This window comes from Chrysoperla carnea, chromosome 1, assembly GCF_905475395.1.
Source record: "Chrysoperla carnea chromosome 1, inChrCarn1.1, whole genome shotgun sequence".
NCBI classification, from domain to species: Eukaryota; Metazoa; Arthropoda; class Insecta; order Neuroptera; family Chrysopidae; genus Chrysoperla; species Chrysoperla carnea.
This window is the reverse complement of record NC_058337.1, coordinates 103417994-103435384: the sequence shown is the minus strand read 5'-3', so window position 1 is coordinate 103435384 and position 17391 is coordinate 103417994. Positions and strand designations below refer to the sequence as shown.

At 28.2% G+C, this 17391-nt stretch overlaps 2 protein-coding genes across 2 annotated transcripts; both read right to left on the bottom strand.

Moving 5' to 3' along the window:
• Positions 1-217: 217 nt before the first annotated feature.
• On the bottom strand, positions 218-1700 carry LOC123293098 (zinc finger protein 525-like). Its single transcript, XM_044873816.1, has 2 exons — positions 1245-1700; positions 218-965 (listed from the first exon to the last, which is right to left on the bottom strand). The coding sequence occupies exons 1-2, from the start codon at positions 1698-1700 to the stop codon at positions 297-299; spliced, it is 1125 nt and encodes a 374-aa protein (XP_044729751.1). The 3' UTR covers positions 218-296.
• A 4164-nt stretch (positions 1701-5864) lies between these two features.
• On the bottom strand, positions 5865-16207 carry LOC123293088 (histone-lysine N-methyltransferase NSD2-like). Its single transcript, XM_044873805.1, has 13 exons — positions 15731-16207; positions 15143-15462; positions 14209-14608; positions 13996-14109; positions 13891-13950; positions 12711-13055; positions 10740-11354; positions 8927-9996; positions 7906-8152; positions 7372-7568; positions 6437-6569; positions 6195-6304; positions 5865-5873 (listed from the first exon to the last, which is right to left on the bottom strand). Exons 1-13 carry the CDS (start codon positions 16197-16199, stop codon positions 5865-5867), a joined length of 4089 nt encoding a protein of 1362 aa, XP_044729740.1. The 5' UTR covers positions 16200-16207.
• Positions 16208-17391: the final 1184 nt, after the last annotated feature.

Below are 17391 nucleotides of genomic sequence, written 5' to 3'. Positions count from 1 at the left end.
GAAGGCTAAGGTCTATTTCAAGAGCTTAGGGGTTTAGTTGTATCGGAACAAGTATTGTACAGTTTTATAAATATATATATGTATTTTTTACATTCATTTAAATTTTAATTTAGGATAATTTTGGAGTAGCTTATTGTTGGAAAATTTTGAAGAAAACCGGGTGGAATAAAACAACACAAATATATAATTAATAATCAAAGTTTTATTGTGATAATATAAGTTTTAGCAGGACGCCTTAAAAAAATATACAAGACTTAATCAAAAAAAGGCACTGAAAATAATTTCACAAATAGATTTTAAGTATGTTTCCGTTTATGATTGGTTAAACAGCCTCGATTAAGAAATTTTTTGTCACAAAAATCACAGGAAAATGATTTTGGTTCAGTGTGAGTCTTTTTATGTAGAGTCAAGCAATCTGATCTATTAAATTTTTTAACACAAATATCACACGAATATGGCTTTTCCCCAGTATGAATTCGTTTATGTCTCTTTAAACCGTTTGAATCAAAAAATGATTTTTCACAATCATCGCAGGAAAAAGGTTTTTCTCCAGTGTGACTTCTTTTATGACATTCTAAATATTGTTTTTCTAAAAATGTTTTATCGCATATATCACATGAAAAACTTTTAATTCCTTTGTGAATCCGTTTATGCTTAGCTAGACTGGATCGCCAAGCAAATTTTGTATGGCAAACGTCACAGGAATAAAGTTTTTCACCATCGTGAATCGATTTACTGTGTTGAACTAAGTGTTTTTTCCGTGTATATGTTTTCTTACAAATATCACACGTGTATGGTTTCTCTCCACTATGAATCCGTCCATGTTGAACTAAACTACAATGTCTAGCAAATTTTTTCTCACAAACATCACAAGAAAATGATTTTTCCCCAGTGTGAATAAGTTTATGATAATTTAAGTGATTTTTCCTGCTGAATTTTTTATCACAAGTATTACATGCAAATGGCTTTTCTCCAGTATGAAGCCGTTTATGATTAATTAAATTTGATTGATGGTTAAATTTTTTATCACAAACATGACATGCAAATGGTTTTTCATCAGTGTGTATCCGTTTATGTTTACTAAAATTACTTGAATTGTTGAATGCTTTATCACAAACATCACACGAAAAATGTTTTTCTTTAGTATGGATTCGTTTATGTTTATTTAAACGGTTTCGATCAGAAAATGTTTTATTACAAACATCACATGGTAAAAATGAATTTTCTGGTGATGGCTCTAGTACACTTTCATATAATTTTTCGTCTTTAATGATTAATTCTGTATTTAATTCCTTTTCTAGTTTAATATTGTCATAGTTTGGTGTAGATAAATGCTTTTGATCTTTTTCATTTCTAACAGTGTATTCTAATGATTGATATCCGCCTGTAATACTTTCATCTAGTATTTCACTTTTAATGATTAATTCTTCTTCAAGTTTCGTATTTCCATAACAGGTCGTAGACGAATGATCTTCGTTAATACGTATTCGTTCATGTTTCAAACTGATGCTGCTATTTAGCATTTCAGTTTTAACTTCTTTAAGTTTCATTTGCATACTATTACTGTGTTTTTGTTCATGCACTTCATTTTCAATTCGTACATGTTCACTTTCTAGTATTTCATCTTTAATAATGAATTCAGTATTTAGTTGGTTTTCGAGTTTAATATTTTCTTCATTAATAAACAAATGATTAGCCATTTTCTTAACGTGGCCTATTTTTCGTGAAAATTGTGCGTCAGGTTCGGTTTTGATTTAGGAGTGAGGTTTTAAATTTAACCTAATCTAATAGCCTTATGGAAACATCATGCTTTTCATCAAAATATTCTATGCTTTTCATGCACTAATAAATTTAAAAATGAAAAAAAAATGAAGTTGTCAAGTTGTCAAATGGCACATGTGATAATAGATAATCACAGACTTACATTTAACAAAGCTAGACTAAAAAACAAGTGAAAACAAACAATTGACTGAGTTAACTGTTGAAATAACATGTATAGACATTGTTGATGACGCTATCACTTTTTTTTTTTGACGTCACGTAAATAACAAAAGATATCCACTTTTAAATAGCCACACACGCATAACTGATATTCCTATATGAATACATACTATAAAATTTGCACCTAATTAACGCCCTCATGGGTAAACAGTTATGTTTACAAAACAATGTTTCAAACAAAAGTTCTTTATTTTTTTATAAGGAACATTTTTTACATTTAAACTTTTGTTCTATCTCTATCGGTTTACAAGATGGGTCCTACAGACCCAAGACCCAATTGACCTATATTGCTCATTTACGAACTCTACCTCACTTTTTACTCCCTGAGTACGCTATAAAAATTTCAGCTTGATATCTCTTTTCGCTTTTGAGTTATCGTATTGGCAGACAGACGAATGGACGGACGGACGGACAGACAACCGGAAATAGACTAATTAGGTGATTCTATGAACATCTATACCAAAATTTTGTTTGTAGCATCAATATTTTTAAGCGTTACAAACTTGGGACTAAACTTAATATACTATGTATATTTCATATATACATGGTATAAAAATGAATTAAATAATGCCCAAGGAATTTACTTTGCCTGGGAGCTTTTCATCTAGATTTGCACCATGCTTTCTTCTTCGGCAATAAGCCTGTTAAAGAGACAATGACATCATCCGTTAAAAAGCAAATTTGGTTCTTTTACCGCTCTTACTAATTACCTCTAATTCTGTTTGCCAAATCACTAACTTTCATCTACTATTTAAATATCCGTGATCTATATGATTTTCGTTCACTAGATAACATACATAACAATACAAAACTATTGTCTTATCTATGCCTATTCATTATATACAGAGTGTCACAAAACATCAGTAAGCCCCCCACTGTTGTTTTGTGATAATTATCAATTGATAATTCTACGATTCAAAATTTAAACTAATCGATCAAATAAATTTTATCAAGAATTATGCAGTTATTACCAATAATAAGAATGTGCGAATGTCGTGAGAGCAATCCACATAGAATCTAAATCGTTTCTACGATATCTGTTTGGCAATCAGTACAGAAATATGTCAACACTTACATGGTGGAAGCTCATGGACATAAACTCAGGCTTTTAAACAGCTCCTAGCCGAGACAAAGAATACTGCTGGTGTAGAAACAGCATTTTCAACCTGTGGCCTAACTTATTCAAAAATAAGGAACCACCTAGGAATAAGGAAAAGCCAAAAAATAGTTTTTATATTCAAGCAATCTAACAATGACACAGAAAAAAACTGAAACAAGTCGAGCCTTAATTGAATTTGATTACTGAAAAAAATATCGCTAACAACAAAATAATATAAGGATGAATTCTTGCTGACTTCGAGTTGAGACATAGTTATTGAAATAAATACCACAATACTCGAAATAAAATTGTATATTAAGAAATTTTATTTAAAAAATATAATTAAAAAACATACAACGGACTTACATGTCGCTAAATATAAACAACGTTTTTGGCCGTGGAGCCAATTCATATAAGGATGAATTCTTGTTGACTTCGAGTTGAGACATGTTTAGCGACATGTAAGTCCGTTGTATGTTTTTTAATTATATTTTTTAAATAAAATTTCTTAATATACAATTTTATTTCGAGTATTGTGGTATTTACTTCAATAACAACAAAATAATACTTTTGGTGTCATAGATGTACTATTTTAATGATGGAAAATTCTACTGTGACGAATAACAGCTTTGACGATGAAGATGTAATGTAATGAAAATGTAATCTGTCTTTAAAAAAAGTATTCACGGATTTTCTTATCAAACTCTCTAGCTTAAAAGCTCTTTTTTTTTTATTTAAGATATTGTAATGTACAATCAATTAAGACAACTAACGGGCTAACTTAATCAAATTTTTTTAACTTTTAAAGAATCTAGCTTAGAAAATAGGGATGATGACTTAGTTTATCACTTTGCGTGAAGAATTAACAGACAATTTACAGAACAGTCTCGCATTCAAATTAATATTGTGGATAATTAATAATTTTCGATAATTATGATGATTTCAATAAATGATTTTTAATATCAATAAATAAAACACATAAATATACTTATTATATAAAACATAATTATTATTATTACAGTTTAAAAATTATTTAATATTTATAATATTTTTAATTATTAAAACATGAATATGGTATGTATATAGCCCAATATGTAAATGTGTAAAAATTACTGTAAAATGAATATCAAAAGTAAAAATAATAATAACATTTTGCAACAATTTAAATTTAATATTTATAAAAAAACAAAAATAAAATAAAATAAAACAAACAATGTATTTAGTACTCATATTTTTTGTAATACTACAGGAAAAAAACTTTATTAAACGACACATTTATGTACGCTTATTCACATAAAAATTGAAAATAATCTTAATTAGGCATCAGAAACAAAGATCTAATAAGTTAAATTTAGTTTTCAGTGCCAAAATGAGGTAGTTCTGAAACACAGTGAAAGTACGGCGTGAGGGGGGGGTCAGTGTGAGGTAACATAAATTTTACGATCAAATCATCTTCAAAATTTCTTATTTTATCATGAATAGAACAATAGTGAGGAACAATATATTTTTTCCCTGATTTTTATAACATAAAGTTATTACAAATAATTTACCAGGTTTTAGTCTTATGGCTGCAGAACTATAATAATTTCTCTTTTTTTATTAATAACTAATTAAATGATGCTAAGTTTATTATTTTTTTCTCATTAAAAGATAATTCACGAAATGACAGTGTGTAACAGTATAAAAATGGCGTATAATGAGCGAAAATCATTTTGTGCGTTGCGGAAAATACTATCAGTGATTATCCATCCATAAGACAAAGTAGGAAGATGCCTATAGGTGCGACGTTACAAAGAAGCACATAGAATATGAAAAAGGCACAATGAGAACACAGAAGAGAAAGCTCACAGCAGATGAATCATCTGATAGTCGAAATTGTAACTACTGGATTCGGATCTTCTTCTGATTTTATTTAGTACGAATTATTATCGCCAGTTGGCGAGTTGCAACTCCTAATTGTCAATATCACTTAGAATCATAAAACACGTACATTTTTTGTGACCCAGAGATACTTTCTTACTTAACAACGATAGCTCAAGCCGGAGAATTGCCCCAAATAACTAACGAGATTTTACAGGTTTGATAAAGAAAAAAATAAAGAACTTGAAACTAATGAACTTAACAAATATTGATAGATTTTTATTACAAAATTCCTTAATCCGCCCTTGGCTATGAGACAGCTGAATAAATCTCTGTCATATAACGTGTGTTTCATAGGCTAACAGTCGTCAAATCATCGAATCATTCTACGGTGGTATCGGCAATTCGAGAACACAGGTTTAATATGTAAAGTGTACAACATACCGCAACACAAAATATTCAATCCGAAAAGTTATCACTCTGCCACCTGGTGAATGAAACTAACAATGACAAAAAACAACTATAGAGAAGCCTAGAGGGATTCAAATACAGAATGTTTGGGTCTGAAACTTCTCATTCACCCAGAGAATAATTTCGACAGGGAAGATGTACGTTATTTGTGTTGCATCTGGCCTCGATAGAATCAACCTTTTATCAATATACACCTCTCTCTTCAGGTAATAAATAGTTTTTAATGGCGAATCACGAGGGCATACAGATTTAGCTAGGTCCTAGGAATCAAAGTGCAGTATTCCTTACCCCTTAACGGAGGACTTATGGAAGAATATTTTAATTTCATAGTTTTATATTTCAAAACCTGATGAATGACCTGTAATAGTCCTGTACATTCCTGCACATTCTTTTTCAATACGCTCTTTTTGAATCCAGCTCTTTAATTTCCGGTTTATTTTTCCTGTAGTTTAAATTATTATTAAATTTTTTTTTTTTAGTATTATTTACTATTGTCCTTAACACTATCTAGTACTAGTATATTATTCGTGGGTGTTGTATTATTTATAATGGAATTACGTAATACTCTGCTATTAGTTGTTGCTATCGTTGATGAACTTTTATTAATTTTAATTTTTTTATTTTTACTTAATAATGATAATGTTTCATTATCATTATCAATTAATTTACGTTTATTATTCTTTTGTTTTATTGTATTATTATTTTTATTAATTTTATTATTTAATAATTTTATATTATCTATTTGAACATTTTCAATATTTACATTATTATCATTATCTAATGATGTTGGTGATGATGATAATGATTTTGATCGTGTTTTTATATTATCATCATTATTAACATCATTTGATGATGTTAATGATAAATTATTAACTAACAATAATTTACTATTTGAATCATTAATAAAACTATTATCAGTTGATGTAGAACGATTTAATGATAATTTAATACGTTTCTTTTTTTTATTATTTAATGTTTTATTTTCATTATCATTACTGTTGTTACCGTTTAATGATGATGAAATTGATTCAGTTTCTTGTTTAATTTCAATGTTTTGTTGTGGTTGGTCAATGTTTATATTGTCTGTTGTATTTGAAAGTAATATTGTTTCTTGTTCTTCAGGTTCAGTTTTAATTACCTACAAACATTCAAATATTTTTATTTTAAAATTTGCATAAAAGCGCCAAAATAACATCACTCTTATCCATCATGTCTTAAAAACGCAAAATAGGGGGGAGCTTTCCAGACATTAGCCTCATTATCGATTATTTCGTCTCTTGTAACGGATAACGCCTAAACATTCGATAGATTAAATCATGAAAACAGCCATGTGAAAACTCATCATTTTTTGTGCAGCTCAACATATTTTGAAGTTAATAATAAATAATTTAAGCAATTTTGCGAATTACAGCTTTTTTGATCTTGAAATTGATCTAGAATATATACTATTAAGACACAATAATTGAATTAATTACTATTAATTATCTAAATAGCACAGATTATAATTTTTAATTTAAAAATTAAACTATAATCCGTGCTGAATAATTAATAGTATATTGTTGTTGTTTCTATTATGCTTACATGGTTACATATTTTGTAATGAATTCGGTTAATAAATTTCTAATTTCAAAGTTTTATTTTATTTCTCCGACCTTTTAGATTTCAGCATTTCATAGTAGGAACAAGCTCCTACATATAACAACAGCTGTTATATTTGCTACATCGACCGGGAATGCATTATAAGATATCGGTGAAGAATCAGGTCTTCAGAATACAATTTTAGAGATGGGGTATTTTTTAGCATATTCTTCGACCTATACTAAAATTCCCTAATATGTCCAAATTTTCCAAGTGATGGCGCCATACTGCTTTTAAATAAACCCTAAACCTACCCTTTTTGTTTTTCCCCATTATTGAAACTGTATAAAAACTAAACTTACCTTATCTTGTTCATTTTCCTGTAGTAATTCTTGAGGATGATCAATACACAATAAAGGCTGTGGTTGTTCGAGATTAATATCATAAAATTTATTGGTGGCATGTAATTTACAATAAGATTTAATACACCTCGTACATGATTTTAACAAATGTTTTTTACCACATTCAAAACATTTATGCCGTGGACAGTACCAATTCTCTAATAAATTAAAATCAAATTAAAACAACAACAAAAATTTTTTTGAGGCATAATTTTCCTCGCGGTTTCGAAATTACGATGTGATTAAGTGCTCTTTTTAACTCAATATATACAAATATCTCAGAAAATAATTTTTATATAATTTATCCGTGTATTAAAAATTGATTTTTTGAAAGTATGAGAACTGTACTTCCACCTAAACAACTTGCCTAAAATATATTTTTCATAAAATACGGATACTGATATTGAAAAATATGAATATTTCGGGGTTTTTTGTCATATCATATATATACTTGGTATAAATCGTATTCTCGAAAACGCTTGGGATTAATCTTACCTTTTGGCCACTGTTCTAATTGTACACATGCTAAATGATATGTTTTAGCACATGATTTCATACGACATCGTCCTTCAGTTTTATTTTCATTACAAATAAAACAATATTTATATTTACTTTTATTTTTTAATTTTGATGTTATATATTTATTACGTTTACTATGGTTTGAAGAACTAGTTGTTGTTGCACCTGCTATACCATTACCATTTGTATTTGTTGTATCTGTTCCATTATTATTGTTATTTTCCTATAATTTACAACAAATATTAGTTTAGAAATGAGCTAATTAAGTGATTTTATGAACACCTCTATATACAGGGTATGATGATTGCTGATTTGGGAAGCAAACTACTTTAAGGAAGTAAAATATAAATGGAACCTGAAATATATTATAGGGAATATTCATGAAATTTAAATTTGGTTCAAATATTTTTCTTCCGTAACTTTAATGACTGGACATTTCAACTAAACCATTATTATAGTAATTAATATCTTTTTAATTATTTAAAACTAATTAATAAAAGTACAAATTCAGTGAGGGCATTTAAAAATTTCTAAAACGGAAATTCAAATTTTTATACGGACGTGTCATCATGGTACGGGCTTGTCAAATTTGTTGATATACTGTAGGATATTAATTACTTACATTTTATATGGTATTTCATTAAATTTTACTATTCTACGGCTTTTTATTAGAGAACTTAATAATAACGAGTGTAAATTCTGTGTTGTAAATTCATTTTTTAAAGTGTAAATTATACATTGAACTGTCACCATTTGACAGATCACGTACTTATACGTCATCAACAGAGAGTGTCAAAAAACCACGTTTAAATATCTCAAAATTATAATGTATTTTAAATAATTTTTTACACTTAAATACAGTATTTTTAAGCAGTATTTATATTTTTTACTTTGTTATAACGGTGTAAACAATGAATTAAAAATATAAAAAAAATACATGAATATTCCTTATTAAACCAGACTTTTAACAACTATAGTGATTTGAAATACTACTTACTTTTTTCAATCCAATGAATCCAGTACACGATTGCGCACCACATTTACACACAGTTTTATGTTTATCAATACATTCTAAATTATAATTAAATGTTAGTTCAGTATTTGCTTCAATATCTTGCAGCGCAAATAAACCAACACGTGTTGTACCATTCACAGTCCATTTCTGTGTCTCACAATTCGGATCACAAGAATGATTCATAAACCTCGCAACATTACCCTTTGGTCCCGCATCTAATATACGATCTTTATCAATAATTAAAAAATAATAATTATCATTTGATGAAATAAATTTATTCTGTTTCTGTTTTTGTTGTTGTTCATGAATACGTCGTTTATACTCGTAATCATTAATTAATTCACCAACATACTCAATAACAAATTGTCCTTTTTTTATGAATTCCATTGTTTTTAAACCCCAACCCCGCGATAAATCCACTGTTTTAAACGGTTGTAATTCGGGATATTTTCGTGATTCGAATTGTTGATTTAAACATTCTGTACCGTATGGACATGTTTGTGGATTACACTCTTGAAGTAATAAACGATTAATACATGATGATTGAGGTCCACAATATTGTTTTAAATCCGTATTACATTCACATGATTGTTGATAATACATTGATGGTGAATTATCATTATCATTTGAATCATCTTTGTTATCAGTTTGCATAACATCTTTGTTATATAATCGTACATTACCAACAGGTTTATTTGTTTTAATTTTTATATACTTTGGTGGTTTAATATATTTTTCATTTTTTAATTTCATAGCTTTTTGATATTGTTGCCGTTGTTCTCTTATAATATTATAAAGAACATTTGCCTCTTGTAATGCTTTTATAAATAATTTATTTATTGCTTTTGTGTTGGTAGTGTTTGTATTGGATTTTAATATATCGTCTGAATCACCTTCTTGATAAAAGAATACACGTCCACGATTGACCCAATAATAGTCGTGTGATCCCATAAATTGTATTACAAATTCACCGCATTTATTCATGTTTTTATTCATGTTTGTTGGTATTTGTGATGGTAAGATTATTATTGATGGCCACCATCGATAATTACCTGCATTCGTAAATTACAAAATTAGTTTATTATAATATCCCATTATAAATTGCAGAAAATAAAATTGTAGGATCTTGTTCCTACATAATATCAGAGAAGGGCATTATTTGAATAACTGTTTATCCAAATAATTATTCGTATAAACAATAATTCACGATTTTTTTAAGTAAAATTTCTTTAAGCACGCTTGACCTGGAGAGTAAAATGGAGAATGCATGATCAGAATGTTACGAAAATGTGTGATCAAGCTTGTTTCGAAAAGTGTAATCAAGTTGAGAGGGAGAGATGTAAGTTAGTGAAGATAGAAAGAGATCAAGCTTGTTACGAAAAGTGTGATCAAGTTGAGAGCGGGATATAAATTAGTGATAGCAACATAACAACAACCATGTCATGCTATAAGTATATAAAATATTATACATTTACACAGAAACAATATTTAGACCTCTATTAACAGTAAAATTCGATAGCTAGAATAATAATTTTTAGCTTCTATATCATTTTTGTCTTTGAATTTATGAACACATCCTGTGTACCGCTACTCTTATATTCTTTATTAACCCCCGACGAAAAAAGAGGGGTGCTATAAGTTCGAAGGCTATAAGTGTCAGTTCGTAGCACCGTAGCTGTTAAACAGGTGAACCCATTTGAATGCGGTTTTTGTTTTGTTTGAAAGTTAATTTGATAGAAGGGGAGAGGATGCGATTGTTTTAGTTAAATTTGTAAATTTTAGTTGTTTTACTTACCTAATTTCACCCATACTAATTCATGATACAATGGTAATCGTCCCGTTTCACATTCCTCACATATAAATTGATCCGATTCATTTGGTATCGTATTCAAATGTAAACATTCAATATGAAATGATGTTGGACATGTTTCACAACATATCAATGTTCCACCTTTACTACATATAAAACACCATGATGTATTTATATGTGTTAACGATTTACGTTTATCCTTTTTACGATTAATATTCAAATGTTTTGGGCATATAATCTGTGTACATGATAATATTTGTGCACCAGCTGTTAAACAATAATTTGATATGTTATGATATGATGTTGGACATTTAATACATTTAGCTAGCTTATCATTATTGAATTTTATTAATGAGGTCTGTTGACGTGGATCATCTGATATACATGTGTGGCATACATGTAATGGACATATGTAATTGTTTGTTGTGTTGATTTGTTGAGTTTGTGGCCATTCTAGCAGACATCCAATGTGATAGTATTTGTTACAGTTGTTGAAAGAACATTTTTTTAGTTCTTTATCCGTATCTTTGTTACATATAAAACATAAGAATTTATTGTTTCTACAGTCAATACACATTAATTTGTCATTGTTATCATCGCCTGTAACAAAAATAAGATATTAATGGAAAATCACAGTAGATGTATTTACGAATTTTTCAGTAATACATTCACTAGCAGGGGTTCTTTTAACAATGAGCGAGTTTATTCAAGATATACAATTCGTTTGATAAATTATTTCGCATGTTACATCCATGAGTAGGAGAGAGTATTTATACATTAAGCAACGTGTATAAGATATTATTAATATATGTAAAAGCATACTGAACTACTGTTCAGAGACCAAATGAATTAGTCAGTCATAAAACTGCCACTGATCAAAGCTAAAAACACAAACAAGCAAGCACACGAGCAAACTCTCTCATACTCATAAATGTAGCATGCGAAATGCTTTATCAAACATTATCATTTTTTATGTTTTTTTTTTTACTATATAGTCGATTTTCGATGGTTATAAACACACAAACACTCTTCATATGATCAACGAAAAAGTATTTGTAATCTCTGCTAGCCAAATTAAAATATCACAGAATATTTGTTTTCCTAATTTTTACTTATTAATTCTAGAAAGTAAAAACTTTAGAATTAAATGAAACTGAAAAGGCAAGGCAGATGCCTTGGCAGTCTACTTAACAATATGAAAAAATTCACCATAATAATTTTGTAAGATTGCTTTAATTCTCACTGAATTACAAAAAAATTTTAATTTTGTAGAAAAATTAGGACTCAAAATTCACTAAAATTCATTGGAAACTGAGATTGAAGACATTTGACTCTTAGAGAAATATTTTCGAAGAAATTGTCTGAAGTCGATCTGAGAAATCGTTTTCCAGACGAGTTTATAGAAAAATTATACATACAATCATTTTAAATGAACTCAATTTTGGTGTTTGTTGGTCCAAATTAAACCATCAAATTAAACTCAGTTTTATCGAAATTTGAAATAACGAACAAGAATAAATTCTTTGAAAAAAATTACAAATAAATGTGTGTTTCGATTTTCGAAATTTAATCAAACTCGATACTTGGATAGTTTTGACCTATTAAATACAAAATGCTAAGGCTATCCCCCGAATTTTCTAAAAAAAAAAGCGCTATATTTTGGAGAGATATGGAAGATGATTCCTATTGCTTTCGAAATTAAGATTATAGCTCTCTGATACTCGTTTGAGTTGTTTTGGATTGGTTTTTTTCAATTGATTGAGTCATAAAAAAATCGAGCTAATCGTTGAAAGAATGTAAAAATATGAATGAAAATAGAAGAAGTAAAATATTTAATGATTGTGAAAATTGTGTATTTTATGCAATTCTCGGTACTTATTTAACAAGTACTAAGATTAAAATAGAAGTTATTTAATAAAATTATTCCCATAATAATATAAATTAAAATAAAATCACCTGTAACATGATACTCTAAATGATTACTACCAGTAGTATCAACATTATCATCATCTTCATCACTTGTATCTGTTGGACTTGTATATTTAATTTCATCACATAAACCTCTCATCACTTCAGCCATTTTAAGATCGATTTGTTCAGCTATTGATAAACGTTGTATATTATTCTTATTATTAGTTATTTGTACTGAATCATATGATGAACATGATTCTATATCCTCATTATCATGATTATCTATTGATAAGAATTCTTGTTGTTGCAATGTACAACATTTATGATGAAAGTATCGTAAACATGAACCATTACATTTAAATACCATACCATTATCCTTATCATTGTTACCTGGAATAAAAAAACTGGATGAGTTAGCTCTACGTCGAAGAAATAGGGAATATTCATGTATTTTTTTTATATTTTTAATTCATTGTTTACACCGTTATAACAAAGTAAAAAATATAAATACTGCTTAAAAATACTGTATTTAAGTGTAAAAAATTATTTAAAATACATTATAATTTTGAGTATTTAAACGCAGTTTTTTGGCGCTCTCTGTTGATGACGTATAAGTACGTATCTGTCAATTTTTGACAGTTCAATGTATAATTTACACTTTAAAAAATGAATTTACAACACAGAATTTACACTCGTTATTATTAAGTTTTCTAATAAAAAGCCGTAGAATAGTATAATTTAATGAAATACCATATAAAATGTAAATAAATAATATCATACAGTAAATCAACAAATTTGACAAGCCCGTACTTTGATATCACGTCCGTATAAAAATTTGAATTTCCGTTTTATAAATTTTTAAATGGCCACACTGAATTTGTAATTTTATTAATTTTAAGTAATTAAAAAGATATTAATAATGGTTTAGTTGAAATGTCCAGTCATTAAAGTTACGGAAGAAAAATATTTGAACCAAATTTAAATTTCATGAATATTCACTATTATGCCATATAAGTAATATTCCGATATGGCCATTTCCTATAAGTTGCTACTGTTACTTGAGAAAATTGGCCATATATGGAATTCTTAAGTTGACAGGTAGTTCCTCTCTCCACATAAGCACATAAATAGATCTTTAAAAGACTCCCTCCCTCCAAAATACTTACGTAATGAATGAATTGCCCTTTATGAGCTAATCATAAATAAATATTTTAATAATTCTTACCTTTAAAACATATTTCACACACTTTATCTTTACTAATACCATTAAATAAATAATGTTTTTTATTTTTATTTGATTCATTTATATTATCTATTAATTTATTTAAACTTATATCAGCAGCATGATCATTATCTATATTATCATCAACATTATCAGCATCAGTATTATCCGCATCGTTATCATCATCAATAATAATAATTTCATGTTGTTTTGGTTTTCGTTCTTGTTTAATAAGTTGTAATCGTTCAACCGGTTTACGTTCACGTTTTGGATATTTAGTATTTTTATTAAATTTTTTATTATTAATTTTATATTTTACTTTAAATAAATTATTATCATTATCAGTATTAAGTCGTGCTTGTTGTTTCTTTGGTGTAGATGTTTTTGGATATAATTTATCATTATCAATTGATTTATCGGCAATAACATTAACGTTAGATTTATTATCATTCAGTGATTTATCAATAGATTTATCATTAATTGATTGATCCACTGATTTATCATCTAATTTTTTATTTGATTTATCATTCATTAATTTAGCAATCTTATTTTTTAAATTATTTTCAATAATTGTTTTAAAGAAATCAAAACGTTCTGGTAATGTTTTACTCATTAATGTTTCAGCTTCTTGAACAGCTTGATTCCACGCAGCTAAATTTTTTGGTGTTATAAAAAACCCGTATTTTTTTTTTATTAGGCGATGCTTTTTTGTACTAATTGTCTATAAATAAAAAATATAATTAATTGAATTTTATAAAAATAAATATGAAATAATTAATTTGAAGGTTTTATGCATAAAGATGTTATTCCACAAGTAACCATCGACAAACTTTACGGGAAAGCTTTATCGATCGATATGAATATCTCCCATAAACCTGCAGTATATCAAATGTAACTTAAACTTTGCGGCTGAGATTTAAAAATCAGCAAATACACACTTTTAGTTTTAGTATGATTTGAATTTTGAAACTATATATCATAAATGCAAGAATGATTCTTTTTGTTTCTTACGTTTTCACGCAAAAACTGCTAAATGCATTTTAATGAAACTTTACAATAATATAGCTCAAACATCAGAGTAAAGCATAAGATACTGAAACTTCGTTAGAAAATTTCTATTATAAAATCAAAGACTAAATAGTTTGGATTCATTATAAAAAGTATTTCGAATTTAATGGAAGGAGGATAAGTGAGAATTGAAAATTGTCCAGCGAAGCGGTCGGGTATCATAAAATAAATATTATTAAAAATTTACCTTTGATAGGACATCATTTAATAAATTATCATATTCTTTTTTACCATTAAATATGACAGTAGAACTAGCTGGTACCCATGATCGACGTCCACAATCACCAAAGAATCGTACATGTAAGTCAATAACTTGTTTAAAATTTTTACCATTTTTAATTTTAATAAATGTATTCAGATGTGGATCAATATCAATCATAGATGGCCATAATGGATGTTTACCCACTCTAGCCCATATTATATCACCAATGTTCCATTTAATATCATTTATTTGATCATTTTCATTTTTAAACGTATCTTCTTGTTTTACTAATATTGTTGTATATTCTATTAAACAAAAAATTACTTTAGAAAATGATTTTTAACCAAATCGGGAAACATAATTTTTACAATTTTCTTTCGGATTTTTTTTGAGAAAAAAGATTTGTACAGCAGATAAAAAAGCGTTCGCACATTCTGTTAATCTAACATCCGTTATATATTTTTTCTGTAGTTAATAAGAGAAGTAATGAATTGGGTTTCTGAATTTGATATATAGAGTAATATTGGCCAAAAAAATCAGCTAGTATTAGGATAGATGTATAAAATTAAATACCGTCATTTTGTAGGTCTTCTTTTTCAATTTTCTCTTCTTTAATGTCACTATTATCAATTAAAAATTCATGTTGTTGCTGTTGGGTGCTATCAACAATCGGAGATTGTACTTCATAAGCATTATTTTCATTATTGAATGTTGCCAAAATATTATTATCATTTCCAGGTTGTTTAGATGCTAATGATTTGCTTGTTTTTGAATCATTATTATCATCTTCATCAATTAATGATGTAATTACAACCGATGATGAACTAACATCATTATCAGCGTCATTATCAATATCCGAATTATTATCATTTAATTTATTATTATATTTTTTATTCTTTTTTATTTGTCTTCTATTATTTTTATTAAAATATTGTTTCGGTGTTTGTGTTCGTGTTATTTTACTTGTTCTAAAACTCTCCTCAAAATCTTCCATATCCTTATTAGAGTTATCATTATTATCACTGTTCATAACAATATTCATTATTTACCTCCAGTTTGAAATCTGAAATATTAAAACAAAAAGATGATGACTAATGGATAATAAATAATAAAACATAAAAGAGGTAGCGCAAAATGAGCACTAGCACCTAGACCAAGAATTCCTCCGTGCCCACCTTCGAGAACAACCTGCCAACCGAAGGCATGACGTCTCTGGGTAAAAAAAATTGTTTAAGCAGATGAAGCTATAGGATTCTGTCGATGCCAGACGACACGCAGAAAGCCCAAACTTCTCCATCGGGATCTCTCCCAGGATTGATCCAAGATTTCGGACCCAAACATTCCGAATCTGACGCCTTGCAGATTTCTGCAGGTGCAAATAACATGTAAAGAGCTTCCATCGTCCTAAATACAGGTCCGTCAAGTGGGGTCATCAGAGATCCCTATGTTATGAAGGTGGTAGTTCAGTCAAAAGTCCCAACACCCTCCTCGACTGTGTTCTAGAAGACTAATAATATTCACCAGGGGGTATCGAAAATTTGCAAAAATTAATATACATTCGTTTTTGACGTATACTTAGAAAGAGAAAAATGATATCCATGATTCAAAAAATTAATTCATTTATGATTGATGTCGACGTTTACTTTCACCCTCTACGACGTATCCAAAGTTTCAGAAAATTGCGGAATTTCGAATTTTTCACACGCGTTTAATTTCGATTTTCCATTCTTATCGCATCAAAGTCTGAATGATCATATAAAAGAATTTTTCGAAGAAAAATATACACGTTAGTCACGCACTAATGACGTAGATTACGATAACAGCATCTAGAAAGAACATTTTAATGCGACTGTATGGTTATTGTTAATTCATGGAATTTTAATTTCAAATTAATGAAAGATTGGTATCGGCGCAGAATTTCATGCCCTAGAAAATATCTGAAATCCAGCTATTGATCCTTTTATTTTCGAACTTGTAATCTAAAATTTCCAGAACAATGTTGTACTAAAATGATTTTACGATTTCGTTATTATGATTCTGATATGATTCATTTTAACTATAAAAACTGTTTTTCACACTCTTATTAAGTCGTAGCTCAGAAAACACAAAAAGTGAGGACTCTAAGGCTTTTAATTTTTACACAAAACCCAAAATTTTAATTCTCGATAATTTTCATATTAATTTTTGTTTATTTCTTTAACTTATTCAAATTAACGCGAATACGATTATTTTAA